The sequence below is a fragment of the Thecamonas trahens genome (assembly GCF_000142905.1).
Source record: "Thecamonas trahens ATCC 50062 unplaced genomic scaffold supercont1.36, whole genome shotgun sequence".
In the NCBI taxonomy this organism is placed as follows: Eukaryota; order Apusomonadida; family Apusomonadidae; genus Thecamonas; species Thecamonas trahens.
In genome coordinates, this window is record NW_013657644.1 from 1,074 (window position 1) to 16,827 (window position 15,754).

A 15,754-nucleotide genomic window follows, 5' to 3' on the forward strand; every position below is an offset into this window, starting at 1 on the left:
ATCCCGCCCTCCTCTCCTCGCCACCCAAGCCCCTCCACCCTCATCTCCCGCACCCCACAAACACCCATCATCCTCATCCTACCCACCCATATCAATCCTCAAGCTCAATCGCCATACCCACCACCCTGTCGCTCATTCCGCCACCCACGTCACGACCCCCCTCATCCCCCCTACCATACTCATTACGCCCCATCACCATCAACCACCACCCTCTCCCCCTACTCCACGCCCATCAATCCCATCGCAGCTACAGCCACCACCCCCATACTATGGCGATACCCACCACCATCGCATCGCGCACACCGCTTCCTCTGCCTGCTCCACCTCCTCCTCTCCCCGCTCTAGCTCAACCCCATGCGCGTCGCGCCTGCCCACACGCACCCTCCTCGTCACCTCCATCCGCTACCTCTAGTCCGCCACAGCGGCCACCACCAGCCTTTGTACATCACAGGAACCTCCGACACAGCCACTGGTCATCCCCTCTTCGCTCTCATTGCTGGAGTTGGGTGTCCAGGCAGCTTGAAGGTCGGCACAAACACCCCTCCCCAACTCGAGGGCCATGCCCACCCTACCCACGCACCTGGCCCTCACCGGACAACCGCCACCGACCCGCCTCACCCGCGCCGTCGTCACCGACGCCGTACCAGACACTCCCCCTCCTCGTTCCCTTCCTGGCCCTCCCCTTCCGCCGCAACGCCGCCTGGGCCATACCCCGCCTCCGTCGGCTGCCTCACGCCTTGCCACCAAGGCCCGAACTTCGGTCACTCTAGCCGCTCTCTCCCGCGCGTCAGAGTGGGCGGCTGCTCCGGTCCCAGTCAAGAAGCCACGCTCGCTGCCTACCTATCCGCCCGACTCGTTGCCGCCACGCCGCCGCATCCCGTCACCGCCACGCACACCCCCGCGCAAGCTGCTCGGCTCCCACCCCTCCACCGCAAGTTGTTGACGAGCTTGTTCACGCCCCTCTCACGGTTGATGTTCACGACGCCGATGCAACTGCTATCCTCCATCATACCTCTTCCTCTGTACACGGACGCGATCTGCTGACCACTGCCAGCCGCGATCTGCGGGTTGCTGCTGCTGCTGCCGCCCGCGCCGACGAGCGCCAGCGTCGCATCGAGTTCAAGGAGTCCCAGGCCCGTGCCCGCGAGTCCCAGCGTGTTGCTGCGGCTACTGAAGCCGAGCGTCGCCGCGCTGAAGTCGCTGCTCAAAAGGCTGCTCACGCCCGTGCTCTTGAAGCTGCCCGCACCGCTGTCCTTGCCGAACGCGAGGCCAAGGCCGGCAGCCCACGCGAGCGCGCTGCCCGTGATGCGCTCCTACGTGCCATGAAGAACGACGAACAAGCCGCAGTCCGTGCCCACGTCCGTGCTCTCCGCCGCACCCGCTCCCACATGCATGATGCTGCACGCCGCCGCAAGGTCTGGTCTGCCGACGAGGCCCGTCGCCACGCCCGCATGTCGTCGAGCCTCAAGCGCCGCCTCGCCCAACACGACGCCCTTCTCCTTGACCTTGCACCGCTTGAGCCGCGCCCAGTCACCGCCTCTGCCGACGCCCGACGCCCAGGCTCGCATCTAGTTCGCATGCCTACCCCACCGTCTCCGGTCATCGACTCTTCAGTCCGCCGCGGCACCGTCTCCGCTTTGGCTGGCATGGCCGGCATCGCGCCCTCGGTCGTCTCCCAGCTCGCCGAAGATCTCATCCGCGAGCGTGGCGGTGGCGCTCTTCCCCGCGCCACAATGTCCCCGCACCCAGACTCGCCCGCTGCTCACATCACCGTCCGTGTCCCGTCAATCCCCACCGCCTCGCCGTAGCGCTCGCTCCAAATCCGCCTGCCTGCCTGCTCCCCATCTTGGCGCCAACTTTGCCCACCCGACTCCACCCGCCTACCTAGCCACCCACCCCGAACCCACATACCCACCCACCCACCCACTCACCCACACATTCCACACGCATTGGCCATGTCCGCGCCGCCTTCACCCACTCCTGCCCCCGCCCCCACGCCACACCCCTTGCCGCCGCCGTCGTCGGCGCTTGTCCACTTTGAGGCCGTCCGCCACCACACCGGCCCGCTCCCCTACCACCCGCACGCATCTAGCCTCGGCCCGGAGCCGCCTGCGTTGCATTCCCTCCCGGCCCCAGCTGCGGCGGCTCTGTCGGCCGCCCGCACCTCATCCGCAGCCGCCCGCCGCTCCGCGCAGCCCATCAAGCTTGCCCGCGTCCCGCACCCTGCATCCCGCCGCGCCAACCTTGTCCTCAACCCCATCGGCAGCATTCCGGACCACCCTGCTGCCGAGTCCCTAGCCCGCCCGGCTCCGGCCACAGCCACTGCTCGGCTGGAGGCAAAGCTCAAGGCGGCGCGCGCTGCTCCCGAGCGCAAGCCGCTCTCGGACGCGGACGCCATCGCCATCAACGCACAGGCCGCCAATGTTCTCAATGCTCCTCGCGACCAAGAGCTCTACCCTGATCTCATCCGTCGCGTTGATCCCGTTGCCAAGCTCAAGCGGACACGCATGCACCTCGACGAAAACTGGCTCCGCACCCGCTCATCCAAGCCGAGCCTTGATCGCATCCCGAGCGCCGTTGGCTCCTTCCGCCACGACTCTGTTGACGTTTCGTCACCGCCACCGCCCATCCGCTCGGTTCTTGACGCCACCATTCCCTTTGTAGTCTAATCATCGCCCTCCCCACCTCGTTTCTGCCCACTTCCAGCGCCCTATCGCCCCATCTCTCCTGTATCGAGAAAAATGCGCCAACCACCGCGCCAACCCGTGCCACCGCCTTCCTCCAACCGCCACCCTCACCACCTCCTTCTCCCCCCTCACCACACCAAACCGCCCCCCCCCCCCAGCCACCACACTTCACCCGCTCATCACTCCCTTCGTTCCCCTTCTTCCACCCCTGCAGGCCCTGGTACGCCCCCGCCCATGTCTATTCCGCAACCGCTCCTCGTCCGAAACCGCGCATGTGTTCATGACTGTATTCACCACTGCTACCCCACCGCCCTCCCCTTCCTCCCCCTCCCCCCCCCCCACCACACACCGCGAAGCCGCGCTCACTCTCTCTCACTCACTCCCACACACCTCCACAGACCTCGCAGAATGAAGTTTCTCGTCTCTCGGTCGCTGGAGGAACTCAATCTTGTCTTCTCCGGCTTGTCGTCGCAAGGCATTCTCGGCCGCATCGAAAACTACTCATGCAAGCCGTCCGGACGGGACAAGCGGATGGAGAAGAACCTCGACGCCCGTATCCGCTCGGAGATTGCGTCGTCACCAGAGATGACCTCGCTAACTGCTTCGGCTGCCAGCGGGAGCAGTTCTAGCGTCGGCCAGCTGCTGCCACCCATTGCATCCGCCTCCACCGCGTCTGGAGCCGCCGTGCCGAGCCAGGCTGATCTGGAGCGGCTGGCGGCCGAGGCGGCCGCCGGCACCTCGGTCGCCTCGAGCTCAAGCCAGCTCTCGGTTGGCTCACCGTCCACCCTCTCGCGCTCGCCCACAACACCCTACACAGAGGCATTTCGCTACGACATCTCAGACTCGCCCTTTGGCTCGCTCATCGAGCCCGCCAACCGCATGACCATGATTCACCTCATCGAGGTTCTCAACATGTCGTTTACTGACTACGACTTTTCCGGCCTCCGCGCAAACTCATTCGAGCGCCTGCGCCTCGCCGAGGCACTCTCTCGCCTCGACGCCACCCTCGCCCCGCTCTTTCCCTCCTACCACATGACCCTCAAGCCGCGCCTCTGGAAGACCATGGAGCAGGAGATCGAGCCGTCGGCCTGCGATGTCTACGCCTACCTTCCCGACGAGGCCTACTCCTCGCTCTTTGTTGATGCCCTCTGGTCGGCGAATCTTTTTTCTACAACCCCAAGCTCCGCCGCATCATGTTCATCTTCATCATGGCCTCGCCCACCGTCTTCCCCAACTCGGACGACATCATCTCCATGTTCAATCTCAACGGCGTCGTCTCTATGGGCGGCGACGGCATGTCCGACATGATGGTCCACGGCGAGCTCGAGCCGGATGACGACATCCGCGGCATGGACATCGAGGACATGATGTGACTGCACCCTCAGCTTCTCGGTCCTGCTCCCTCGTAAACTGTAACTCTCTCGCCTGCTGCCAAAACTCACGCACTCTGCCGACGCCCAATCACCGTTCAAAATCCTCACCACCTCTCCCCACCTCCCCTTCTCCACGAACACAACTCCAGGGGCATGGCCACGGCCACCCTGTACCCCCCGTTCAAGTCGCTCTCTGCTGCTCTCCGCCACGTCGCAAGCACACCCTCTGCCCTTGCCGACTGGCATGCCCACGCCTCGGCCGCCCCGCCCTCCTCGCTGCCCTCGCCGCTGTGGGATGAAGGCAAACTAGTTTTTGTGTCTGCTCTCGCCACTGCCACTGCCGCCGCTGACCCTGCCGCTGCGCTTGCTGTCCTCAAGCTTTTGCTGCAGCTCGACGCCGATCCCCTCGACCCGAACATGGACTTACCGGGCTTTATTGCTTCGCTTGATCCCTCGCACTCGCCCTCCACTCCTCCAGAGCTCGCTCAGTGGCCGCCTTCGCTCCTTGCCCTCGTCGCAAGTCGCGTCAGCCCGGCTCTCGTGCCGCTTGTCAGGGCTCTGCTAGACGCCGGCGCCAGCCCGGACGGCGCTATCACCGTCTACCCCGACGACGACGGCCCGCCTGCACCGTCACTTCCCAACGCGCCAACACCCCTCATGTTTGCGCTGAGCGCAGCTCCAAGCCCCGGCTGGGACCAGGTACGTCCCTCCCCCTCCCCCTCCCCCTTCCCTCCCCTCCCCCTTCCCTCCCCTCCCCCATCCCTTCACCAGAGAGAATGACGACACCTTTGTCAATCCATTCTATGAGCAGAGTGCCTCTCCGCGGCACCCGCTGCCAATGCGACGGCGTGTTCACGTGCAATGTCGCAATCTTCGGATCGCGCGCACGGGCCGGCGGCCCACCTGCGTTTTGCAGGTTGGGTCGCCGTGCTCTCGCGTCGCCGCGGCTTCGGGCGCGCCCAGTACCGCGCCGGGCCCTGGGCAACCTCCACGGCGGACGTACATTAGATTGACAACGCGTCTGAGGCCTGCTGACAAAATGGCCGCAGCCGTCCGGCCGGTTCAAGTCTCTTTGGCTGCCATGGCCCTTGTGTGTTGGGCTCTCGGGCACGTAGGTGCATAGCGCCGTCTACAAGTTGGGTTGGGCTGGTGCCAGCCGTCGCTCTGCGGCGGCTCGGATGGTCCTCCTTCTCTTGTACACGGCACTGTCGCCCTGCTGCCCGCCGCCTGGCCGGTGATGGCTGCCACAGATCTTGACCCGGCCCCCAGTGCGACTGTGGCTGTCGGCAGTGCCGAGCTGCGTCTCTTCATAGCGTCCGTCCGAGGCGCGCCCTTGGTCATTTCTGCAGACGATCATAATCGACCCTCTGACTCTCTGTCTTCTATTGCCTCGTGCGCCTCCCCTTTCTCTCTCTCTCTCTCTCTTCTACTCACCCGTGATGGCTGTTTTAGACTGCCCGTCTCCTCCTTGCACGTGGCGCTTCGCCGTCTCGGTCGTTTCGGTCCATTACTGCGCTGCACATGCTCATCGAGCGCTGGGCGCCGTCTGTACTGCCTGCGACCGACGACGCTGATGCCGACGACCTTTTGGACAACGATAGCGCTCATGCATACCCGGCTCCGTCGTCCATTCCTCCCTTTGCTGACCTCGCCGCCGAGCTCCTCGCCGCCGACCGCAATCGTACCTTTACTGCAGACTCTCGCGGTCACCTTGCCTACCATCGCGCGCTGACCTGCCTCCCAGCACATGACATCGAATCGCTCTTTGCTCCCCTCGTCGGTGAGTGGACCATGGTACGTGGCAAGGTTAGCGACCCGCAGCCGTTTGTCCTCACTTCCCCCACTCTCGATGGCCAGTCGCCGGTTGTCCTCCTTGCCGGCCGGCCGCCTGAGCTCTGCGGAGACCAGCTTCAGATCCTGCTCGATCCTTCCGGTCCTTTTAACCTCGCCTCGTGCGCAACACCGGAAGCTCTTGTTGCTGCTGTCTCGACCTCGCGTCTTGACCTTGTCGAGCTTCTCCTAGCTCACGCACCTACGTGCGCATGTCGTGCTAGCCCTGACGCCGCACCGTACATTCTTGCTCGCGCCGTCGCCGCTCGCTCGCTCCTCGCGCACGCCGACGATGATGCAGCCGGCATCGTCGCTGCTCTCGAGACCCACTGCTCGTCATCTGCGTGCCCCTTGCGCGGCCAGCTCTCGGCCGCCTATGCATGCGGCGGCTGCGGCGCCGTCTTTTACTGCTCGGAGCACTGTCAACGCTCCGACTTTGACGACGGCCATGCCGTTGCATGCAGCAAGCTAGCTGCCGCCATGGCCGCCTCCCGCGCCGAGGCCACGCCTGCATCCTGCACCCTCCAGTGAACACACACACCTCCTTTGCTGCCACCTGCTCACCGCTTGAAAAATGACAACACAGCCGACGCCGAGTTGACCGAGCTGTAGCCCATGTCCCCGCTGCGGAATGCCGCCACCCGCTTGGCCGCCATCTTCTTACCGAGCGTAAAGAGCAGCGTCGGCGCGTACTGCGCCACGTAGGTAAAGAGCAGCACAGGGTGCTGGGAAATCCAGGACTCGTGAATGCGCGCGCCAAGGGCTGCCGCATACAGCTCAGCACATCGTCGGGTCGACATCTTGTGTGCTTTCATCGGCTCGGCTGCGGCCTCACCCACCCGCCCACCGACCTCGGCCGTGAACGCGTTGGCTGCGCCCTCGGACACAACCGGGCCTGGACACACAATACAAGTGTCGATGCCGCGCTCGCCTACCTCGGCTCCCAACGAGCCCATCCACCCGTTGAGGGCGTGCTTGGTCATGGCATACGAGCCGGACACCGGCGTCGGAAGCTTGCCGGCCACCGATGAAGTCACCGCCACCAGTCCGTCACCAGCCTCCAGCATCGACGGAAGCACGGCTTTGGTCACCGAAATGGTCCCCAGCACATTGACCTTGAACATGGCCTCGTCAATCTCGACGGGTGTCTCCTCCACCAGCGCCCGCTGCGACCGTCCGGCGTTGTTGACCAGGATTTCAATACGACCACCGAGCGCGGCGGCCGCCGTCGCCGCCGCCGTCTCGTGCGAGCTAGTCTCCAGCAAGTCGAGCGGGACAGCGACCATTCGTCCCGGAAGATGCACCGCCTCGGCAGCAAGCTCCTGTAGCTTCTTCTCTGATCGCGCCGAAATCGCTACATCAGCTCCATGCTCTGCGAGCACAATCGCCAGCTCGCGACCGATGCCCGACGAGGCACCCGTCAGCCACACCCGCTTGCCAGCCACCGCCGCGCGCAGCCCAGCGCCCGAGTCGGCCGCCACCAGCCGGCCCCATGCCGAGAGCGTCGCCAAGTCACAGTCAGCTCGCACAAGCCGCACAGCTTGCCACACTAGCCAGGCCGTGACTGCCACAGCAAGTATCCCAGGCGCCCAGCACCAAGCGGAGCAGCTGGGCCACATGTCGTCGGCGAGTCGAGTCGTGCCGCCCGACCGTGCAACGTGTTTACAGCTCGCCGCTACCATCATACGTTTCGCCCGTGCCCAGCTCGCCATGGTCGCTCGGGTCAGCAGCATCGCCACTTACCTCGGTGCGCTCGTCAGAGCTCTGGATAAGCATGTCGTCGGCAATGACAGCGTCAGGCAGCCCGTCGTCCGCATCGGCGCTGTCGCTGGCATGTGAGCCCGCTTCGGAATCGGAGATGAGCCGCTCGTGCCCGGTTCGCGAAACAGGAGCCCCAACGAGCGACAAGAGGCCCAACACCTTTGCACGACGGTAGACCCAAGCGCCGCCGATGGCGAGAGTGATGACAGCGATGCCGAGAACAATGAAGAGTGGCGCCCGCGATGCGCCCGGGCTGCCAGAAATTTCGTTTCCACACCACTTGCGAGACGGCGCAAACGGGTCGTCGGCGCCATCGATGCACGAGTCCCCGGCCACCCGACGGTACCCGCGGGTGATGCGGTAGTAGCCGTCAGCCGGACACTCACCCCGTTCTGTGTCGTCCGGAGCGTCTTTGCCAGACTTGAGCACGCACGCCGCGTCGGGATCGTCCTGGCTCTCGCGGACATACCCGACGTCGCACTCCCAGTCGGCTGCTGTACACATGCAGTGGTCTGCATCGGGACCGTCGTGACTCTCCAGCGGGACGCACAACGCGTCGGGCTTGCGCCGCCGATACGTGTTCTCACGCCCAAGCACGCATCCATAGCCAGGGCTCCAGCTCTCGTACTGCGAGGGGATACAGACCGGCGGGAGTGACGGCGGCACTACGTCGACGCGGACGAGGCCGACCCCACCAAACGACTCGGTCTCGAGCATCCAGCTGTAGCGTGTTGAGCTCGCAGACTTGTCGTCGATGACCGAAACGTCGGTGACACCTACAACACGAACGTTCGAGCCGTCGTCACTGAGCGCGACGGCAGAGAACGCAGCGCCGGTAACATGGCGCACGCCGACAAATTGGGTCTGCTCACGCGGGACACGTAGGACGGCACCGCCGTCGCGGGCCATCCAGAATCCGACGTCTTCGTTGCCGCTGAGCAGCTCCCAGCTAGCTCCAGCGTCGGATGAGAACGCTGCTGCGCCTTCGGCGCCATCCAGAGCACCGGCGGCATACACGATACCGGGCGCGGACAAGGCGTAAGCCAGGCAGCCGCGAGCACCCAGATCAATCGCAAACGGACACCCCCCGCGCCAACAAGAGCACACGGCAGCGGTGCGTCGTGCGCATCGCGCTGGGGACCCGTCAGCGGCTGCCAGCTCCCGCCGGCATCGGTCGAAACAAGGGTGGTGATCACCAGCGGTGCGTTGGCTCCAGCAAACGGATTGTCGACAACGTTGGCGGCAAGCACGCCCTCTACTGATGCGAGCGGGCCAAACGCTGGCCCAATGTCGTTCTCGTGGACGTGCTCAAGCATGAGCGCAAACGAAACGCCATCGGCGCTTGAGGTGTACAGGTGGCCCCACGATGCGTGCTCCGCGATGTGAAGGACAACAGCGTCAGTACCGTCGTCGAGGAACTGATGCGCACGCTCCTCGAGCGTGAGTGAGTTGGGAAGCTTGACTCGGTTGAACTCCTTGCCGTCGGACGAGACAGTGAGATGGACGGCAGCACCATCGTCCTCGAGCGTCTCGACATAAACAAATGAGGGTGCCACTAGCTCAAAAGCGGCACCGCCACGGACTTCGCCAATGATCGGAACAGCGAGAATGCTGGTCGGAGCCTCGTCAATCCGGGCTGCGCGTCCGGCGTTGAGCACACCGAAGAACATGTCGAGCGAGTAGTCAACGTCGAGCTGCGAGTCTTCCGAGGCGCGAGCAGACCACTTGACGACAAGTACAGCATCATCGCTGACCGCTGATACCTTGAGCTGAGCAGCCCAGCCGTGCTGGACAACATAGTCTGCGATGAGCGACCACGACGCGCCGTAGTCCTTGGTCATGCCGAGGACGCGGAAGCAGCGGAAGCGCGGCTTGTCGAGGCAGCCGTCCGAGGCAAACCGCGCCAGCCACCAGCCGTTCTGGTGCGGATGGAAGGAAACCAGGTCCGATGCCCGTGCCACCGGGACTCGCGCCACGTCCACCGCCAGCGGCGTTGACATCGGTTGCCAGCTGGCGCCGCCGTCCTTGGACACAAAGTGGACCTTGCCCATTCCGCCCCCGACCGCCACCACCACATCACCGTGGGAATAGACCTCCGCCACCAGCGAGTCCTCTGCTCCAGACGGAAGCTTAACCTCAACCGGCGCCTCGCCCATGCCTCCGGACCGCATCACCCGGCCATCAGCAAGCACAGCGAGGAACCAGCCTCCCGGGCCGGAAGCGGTGTCGACGACCTGTGACGGGACGTGGGCAATGGTTGCCTCGGCCGCTGACACCGCCAGCGGTACGTGGAGGGAGGTAAGCGCAACGAGTGTGACGAGGAGCCAAACACGGGGCACGTGGGGGTGGCTGAGCGTGTGCATGGCCTCGAGAGAGCTATACGTTGGTATCGCTCGTCGGTCCGGACCGAAAAGGCAACAAGACGCCACGTGACTGGTCGGCGGCGGCTGGTATCGTGTACATGCTGATGATTTACGCCTCCTCCCAAACATACTCGTAGGTGACTTCCTTCGAGACGGCGACAGACTTGTTCTTCTTGCCCCTCTTGGACTTCTTGCCCTTGATGACCTCTTCCTCGTAGACGTACTCGTATTCGACAACCGCCGACTTGCCCCCGACAGGCACGTCCTCGTAGACGTACTCGTAGTCGCCAGCTGCGCTACGCCCGCCCATGCCGAGACTCTTGGCAGGGACATGCTCGTAAACATACTCGTACTCTACGGTGGCGGCGGCACCATGTCGGCGGCCCCTGCCGCGTCCGCGTGTCGACGACTGGGTGACATCGTAGTCCTCCGAAGACTTACTCGCCTCCGAGGACGACGAGACTCCAGGCCCATCTGCAGCTGCAGCCGAAGCCGAAGCCCTCAACGGCACCGGCGACGACGACGATGAGGACGACGACGTTGATAACGAAGCCACAGATGACGTTGATGACGAAGCCACAGACGACGACGATGACGACATCTCATCCGACGACGACGACGACGCCGCCGACGACGCCGACGACGCCGACGACGCCGACGACGCCGACGACGACGACGCCGAGTTCGACACAGACGATGCGAAAGAGGCTGATGACGACAGTGCCTCGGTCGCCGTCGACGACGCCGACGTTGCGGACGTGTCCGATCCCGAGCTGCTGGTGCTTGACGAGGTCTTGGCGCTACGGGCGGAAGGCGACGAACGCTTCGACCGCAAACTGGTCTCACCGCGCGACGACGAGGTGGCCTTGGCCATGGCCGACTGTCCTTTGCGCGCATGCTTGGCCTGCTTCTTTTGGAGCGCGCGTTGTTCTGAGGCGACCTCCTTGGCAACGCTGGTGCGTTCCCGCATTGACTTGGAGGCCTTCTTGGAATACTTGGCGGCAGCATCCTTGTCACCCGCCATGTGCGCCGCGTGTGCCTTGCGCTGCGCGTCGGCGGTCTTGGCATCGAGCTGGGCCATCTTGTTGAAAAGCTTAGCTTGCTTGACCTGCGAGGCTGCCACCGCCTTGCGGTGATCAGCGGAAGCAGTGACGCTGGCTATGGCGTTAGCGTCGAGCGCTGGCGCAGCCGATGGGCGCGGGCCGGACCAGGAGTTGTAGCCGGCTGGTGGGCGAGCCCTGCGGCTGTTGACCGGCATCGAGAGCGAGTTGAATCCGGCGGGTGCCATCGATTGCGGCGGCGGCGAGCGCGTGGGAGGCGTGGCCCCTCCAGGTGCCCGCGGCAGAGACCCGAACCCGGTGCCCGAATGAGACGAGACGTTGCCGCCCGCACTCGCAGCGGAGCTCACGGCCATACCGCCTCCAGCCGCGGGGCCTGTGTTTGCACCTTGCCCTGACTCTGCCGTCGTGTTGACGCTCAATCGATTGTCATTGCCAGCTCCCATCGCGGTCGACCTCGCTTTGGTGCTTGTACCCAGGCTCGACGCCGCTGCTCCAACGCTGCGGGCGTCAGCACCTTGCCGCGACACAGTAGCCGCTGGCATCGTTGGCATGTGGTACCTCACGCCTGTGCTCGATCCCTTTCGCGCTCCAGGTGCACCTTCCCCGGCGTGGCCATACTGTCCCGGGTTGCAGCGCCAGTGCTGGAGACTGCAGTTGAGGTCGCGGCCCTGTGTCCAGCCGGTTCCGTCGCAAGCGCAGCACTTGGTGCTGCCGAGCTAGATGCCACTCTTGCCCTGGAGCTTGGCGTCGCACTTGCCGATCCCATGTGCGAGCCAGACCACACACCGGCTGCTGGACCAGACATTCCATGCCCGCTCACACCACCAGTGCCCGACATCGCGCTCACGGGACCGCCCTGTCCACCTGACGCGACTCTGGCACCAGCACCGGGAGCCACAGACACAGTCTGCACCCCGGCTCCAGATCCATACATCGCACTTGCTGATCCCATGTGCGAGCCAGACCAAACACCGGCTGCTGGACCAGACACCGCATATCTCGGCCTGTATCCGCCATCCCAGGGTGCAAATGTATACCCACCCATTCCGCCGGGGCCGGACATCAGGTACACGGGACCGCTGTTGCTACCAGGTACAACTCCAGCGTCAGTAGTCGATGTCGCCCCGCCATCATCTGGCTCCGCAGACGCAACCTGCACCCCGGCTCCAGAACCATACATCGCGCTTGCCGATCCCATGTGCGAGCCAGACCACGCACCGGCTGCTGGACCAGACATTCCATGCCCGCTCACACCACCAGTGCCCGACATTGCGCTCACGGAACCGCCCTGTCCACCTGATGCGACCCCGGCACCAGCACCGGGAGCCACAGACACAGTCTGCACCCCGGCTCCAGATCCATACATCGCACTTGCCGATCCCATGTGCGAGCCAGACCACGCACCGGCTGCTGGACCAGGCATTCCATGCCCGCTCACACCACCAGTGCTCGACATCACCCACACAGGACCGCTGTCTCCGCCAGGCGCGACTCCGACTCCAGCGCTAATAATCGCCACCGCCGCACTCTGGTCGACTGCAGCATCCGTCACATTGACCGCACTATCATCCACTTTGCCAGGGCCGGTAGTCATCGCATACCACGATGGGACAAGTTGGACTGGCGTTGCGGCCGGAGCCAGCGGCCAAGCGCGACCGCTAACGTTGACACCGCTACTGGCGCCGAGTACACCCCCGAGCGCGCCGCCGAACCGCACCACCACCTTCACGTGCCGCACATATTGCGGGCTACAGCGCTTGCGAGCGATGACAATGTTAGACACTGGTACCGCAAACGGCAGTGTCATGCACGTCGACGAGTACAGCGCCCAGGTTGACCACTTGCGGAACAAATCCTCCGCGAGAGCCACGAACCGACCGCAGCCCACAGGAAGACAACGCCCGCAAGGTGAAAGTCAAGGACGCCCGGATGGACGCCAAAGCCCACTCCCTGCAGCATGTCCACCAGTGCCTGCCGCGTCAACCCGCGTCCCAGCACCTTGCGCTCGCTGCCCATGCTGCGGGTCAGGCGCTCGAAATGTTCGTTAGCCACCTGAGCCAACGGCTGAATAGCCTCTTCCTCCCTGCCGGCCAATCCACTGACTACATCCGCACGACCACTGTCTGCAGCACATGAAACAACTTCAACGTTCTCCTTTTCGCTTGCAACTGCAACGCCTGTCTTGCTCATTGCTGCACTTGCCATGCTACAGTCGGCTCGATTAAGAGAGAGATATGACGACACTGTCGCTTTTTCTCTGCCGCACTTTAGCACCCAGCCATCTCGCCACAAACGCAACTCATGACGAATCGCTGTCAGACTCGCTACCCGACTCGCTCTCCGACTCATTCGAGCACGAGCTGGAGCTAGCGCTAGCGCTGGCACTGGCACTGGTGCTGTTGCTAGCACCACCAATCAAGGCCACCAGTCTGTCCGTCTGCTGGCCACCGATCCGCTGCCAAACGAGCTGCAGCTGCCGGGCATGCGCGACGTAGGCCCGGCGAAGGCGAAAATGCGCTGCCGCAGCCGCGCGCCCGGCCTCGGCATGAGTTCCTGCCAGCCGCCGTGCCTCGTCGAGATGGTCGCGAACACGGGCGTAGTCGCCACCAAACGCTGCCAGCCGTGCAAAGTGATGTGCCGCCCCAATCTTGCGATACGCTTCGATCCACATGCGCTGCGCCTCGCTGATCTCGCCCTGGATTTCACTCACCTGAGCAGCCAGCTCGCTGCGGAGCGTCGCTAACTCGCCCGCAGCCTCTTCATCTACCAGTGGTCGCGGCTGCGGCGGAACCAGCCCGTACATCGACCCCGACCGCGCTGCATACACGCCTCCGTATCCGCTACCGTACCCGCTCGCCAGCCCGCTGCTTCGTCCGCCAATGTAGCCATACCCGCTCATCGTCTTGCGCATCGGACCCGATCTCAGTCTCTCCCTCGCCGCCCGACTGCCACCATTCCATGACCGCACGCCTGTTCCCAACGTCTCTCGGGCCCCACCTGCACCGCCACCAACGACACCACCACCAACGACACCACCACCACCACCACCACCACCAAGATGTAGCTGCCCACGGTAATACCGTGGGACTAGCGGATGTGCAACACTGGTCATATCCATTCTTTCTCCACCAACAACTACAGTTCCACGAGGAGTGTCCCTTTCACCCCCCCCCCCGTCCCGTCCCTCCAGTCCTTGCTCCCCGTCACTTCACCCCCCTCCCCCCCCCCACCACACACACAGACCCTGACCATGTCGCTCAGTAGCACCAGTCGAGGATTCCACATGCGGGATCCAAGTAGAACACCATACAAACATCTTGCCTTTGCACACTCACTGGCTCTCCTTCTCCTTGCCCTTGGCATGTACGGATGGGCGCTCCGCAACTCACTGGCAACACACAAAGGCTTTGATCTCGGCGCTCCGGTCTTTGTTCTCCTCGCTCTGGCTGGTGTATGTGGCTGCTACGCTGCTGCTGATCGCTCGACCCTTTACTCGGCCGTCCATCTTGCTGCCCTTGCCACTGCACTGGCAGGTGTCGTCGGCGTCTACGGCGTCTCGCTCGGCGCTGTCAATGTGTGCGGACGGAGCGACGCGAGCTGCTTGACTGGCGATGCGCTGCAGAAGGAGAACATCGAGCTTGCACTGCCGCTGGCTGGATGGATTCTGTGGTGCGGTGGTGGAATGGTCGTTGTCGGCCTGGCCACGGTCTCAGACGAGGTCCCGCCCGACGCCCGCATCTCGCCCTTCCTCAACGTCGGTGCCGGCTCGCTCCTACCTCGCGCAGTCTTTGGCATTGCGCTGGCCAACCTCGCCGGCGGCACCGCGGCCTTTGTCCAAGCATGCGTCGCCTCGCTGCAGACCTCCCGCCTCGCTGCGGGCGTCATCGGCTTCCCGCTGCCTATGCTCGCCGGCGTCACCGGCCTCTTTGCTGCCCGCTCGCGCTTTCCATCCTACGCCCGCCTCCACTTTGCCACGCTGGTCGCCTCCCTGGCTGCCACCCTTGTCACGTACGTCTTCCAGCTTGCCCGCCAGGACGACGACAACGCGCCTATTGTCCGCGATGGCGTCCTTCTCGGTGCATGGGTGATCTCCGGCCTGGTAGCCACTGCCGTCGCCTCGCGCCACGTCGCCTACGTCACCGACAAGTGGCAAGAGTCGGCCACGCTCCGCATCATCCGCTAGCCACCGCATTCACTGCCGCAGATCGCGCCGCAGTATCGCAGACACCTTGCGCAGCCGCGCCATGTACTTGGCCCGGTGCTTGGACGACATCGAGATGTTGTTGAACGCATCCTGCCAGACTGCCACTCCGCGCTGCAGCGTGTACTTGTCCACCCCGCGCGCCTCCATCATCCCGATGAACAGCTCGGCGTCAAAGAAGCTCTCGACCAGCCGATGATAGCACTGCGCGTCAAACACATCCTGCGGCCTCGTCGCATTGACATTGAGCCCCACGACGCCATCACCAAGCCCTCCAGTCATCCCTGCCCCAGCCATGATCCCAGCCATTCCATCCCCGCTCGCGTAGCTGGCCTTGATCCCCGCCGCCCGCCGCGCCTCTTCGCGCTCTCGCTCGCCCTAAGCCCCTTCCGCGTGAGTCCCCACCGCATCATCACGCTCCGCACCGTCTCCTCTCCACATCCACCCCGCCCTACACACCTACCCGGATCCCACCGCC

General features: G+C 64.3%; 8 protein-coding genes across 8 annotated transcripts in view; 4 read left to right on the forward strand and 4 right to left on the reverse strand.

The window, feature by feature from the left end:
• Positions 1-947: 947 nt before the first annotated feature.
• AMSG_07394 (uncharacterized protein) lies at positions 948-1,837 on the forward strand (the record flags this gene model as incomplete). Its single annotated transcript, XM_013900452.1, has 1 exon — positions 948-1,837. A coding segment is annotated over one exon (861 nt), but the record flags the coding sequence as incomplete, so codon positions are not given.
• A 1,011-nt stretch (positions 1,838-2,848) lies between these two features.
• AMSG_07396 (mitogen-activated protein kinase) lies at positions 2,849-4,110 on the forward strand. The gene is made up of 2 exons (XM_013900453.1): positions 2,849-2,907; positions 3,086-4,110. Exon 2 carries the CDS (start codon positions 3,096-3,098, stop codon positions 3,993-3,995), a length of 900 nt encoding a protein of 299 aa, XP_013755907.1. The 5' UTR covers positions 2,849-2,907; positions 3,086-3,095; the 3' UTR covers positions 3,996-4,110.
• Positions 4,111-4,213: 103 nt separating this feature from the next.
• AMSG_07397 (uncharacterized protein) lies at positions 4,214-6,438 on the forward strand (the record flags this gene model as incomplete). The annotated part of the gene is made up of 2 exons (XM_013900454.1): positions 4,214-4,759; positions 5,513-6,438. The coding sequence occupies 2 exons, from the start codon at positions 4,214-4,216 to the stop codon at positions 6,419-6,421; spliced, it is 1,455 nt and encodes a 484-aa protein (XP_013755908.1). The 3' UTR covers positions 6,422-6,438.
• AMSG_07398 (dehydrogenase/reductase) lies at positions 6,423-10,021 on the reverse strand. The gene is made up of 3 exons (XM_013900455.1): positions 8,667-10,021; positions 7,570-8,634; positions 6,423-7,454 (listed from the first exon to the last, which is right to left on the reverse strand). Exons 1-3 carry the CDS (start codon positions 10,012-10,014, stop codon positions 6,451-6,453), a joined length of 3,417 nt encoding a protein of 1,138 aa, XP_013755909.1. The 5' UTR covers positions 10,015-10,021; the 3' UTR covers positions 6,423-6,450.
• An 81-nt stretch (positions 10,022-10,102) lies between these two features.
• Positions 10,103-12,310, reverse strand: AMSG_07399 (uncharacterized protein). Its single transcript, XM_013900456.1, has one exon. It carries the CDS (start codon positions 11,624-11,626, stop codon positions 10,124-10,126), a length of 1,503 nt encoding a protein of 500 aa, XP_013755910.1. The 5' UTR covers positions 11,627-12,310; the 3' UTR covers positions 10,103-10,123.
• Positions 12,311-13,177: 867 nt separating this feature from the next.
• On the reverse strand, positions 13,178-13,986 carry AMSG_07400 (uncharacterized protein; the record flags this gene model as incomplete). Its single annotated transcript, XM_013900457.1, has 2 exons — positions 13,178-13,194; positions 13,524-13,986. 2 exons carry the CDS (start codon positions 13,984-13,986, stop codon positions 13,178-13,180), a joined length of 480 nt encoding a protein of 159 aa, XP_013755911.1.
• Positions 13,987-14,610: 624 nt separating this feature from the next.
• AMSG_07402 (uncharacterized protein) lies at positions 14,611-15,663 on the reverse strand. Its single transcript, XM_013900458.1, has one exon. It carries the CDS (start codon positions 15,265-15,267, stop codon positions 14,848-14,850), a length of 420 nt encoding a protein of 139 aa, XP_013755912.1. The 5' UTR covers positions 15,268-15,663; the 3' UTR covers positions 14,611-14,847.
• Positions 15,572-15,754, forward strand: part of AMSG_07403 (ribosomal RNA assembly protein mis3) — a gene marked incomplete at its 5' end in the record, with an annotated part of 1,654 nt that continues 1,471 nt past the window's right edge. Inside the window, 2 exons of the mRNA XM_013900459.1 lie at positions 15,572-15,600; positions 15,675-15,702. Coding sequence (XP_013755913.1) covers positions 15,572-15,600; positions 15,675-15,702 — 57 coding nt within the window. The remainder of the gene's footprint in view (positions 15,601-15,674; positions 15,703-15,754) is intronic.

Excerpts from the sequence above, each read along its gene's own strand:
- AMSG_07396 (XM_013900453.1), top strand. The coding sequence starts at position 3,096 with ATGAAGTTTCTCGTCTCTCGGTCGCTGGAGGAACTCAATCTTGTCTTC.
- AMSG_07398 (XM_013900455.1), bottom strand. The coding sequence starts at position 10,014 with ATGCACACGCTCAGCCACCCCCACGTGCCCCGTGTTTGGCTCCTCGTC. Across the intron at positions 8,635-8,666 it reads TTGTCCGCGCCCGGTATCGT|GCGCAGCAGCGTTCTCATCC; the intron begins GTATGCCGCCGG and ends ATGGCGCCGAAG. Across the intron at positions 7,455-7,569 it reads CACGGGCGAAACGTATGATG|TCACGGCCTGGCTAGTGTGG; the intron begins GTAGCGGCGAGC and ends TTGCTGTGGCAG.
- AMSG_07399 (XM_013900456.1), bottom strand. The coding sequence starts at position 11,626 with ATGCCAACGATGCCAGCGGCTACTGTGTCGCGGCAAGGTGCTGACGCC.
- AMSG_07402 (XM_013900458.1), bottom strand. The coding sequence starts at position 15,267 with ATGCGGTGGCTAGCGGATGATGCGGAGCGTGGCCGACTCTTGCCACTT.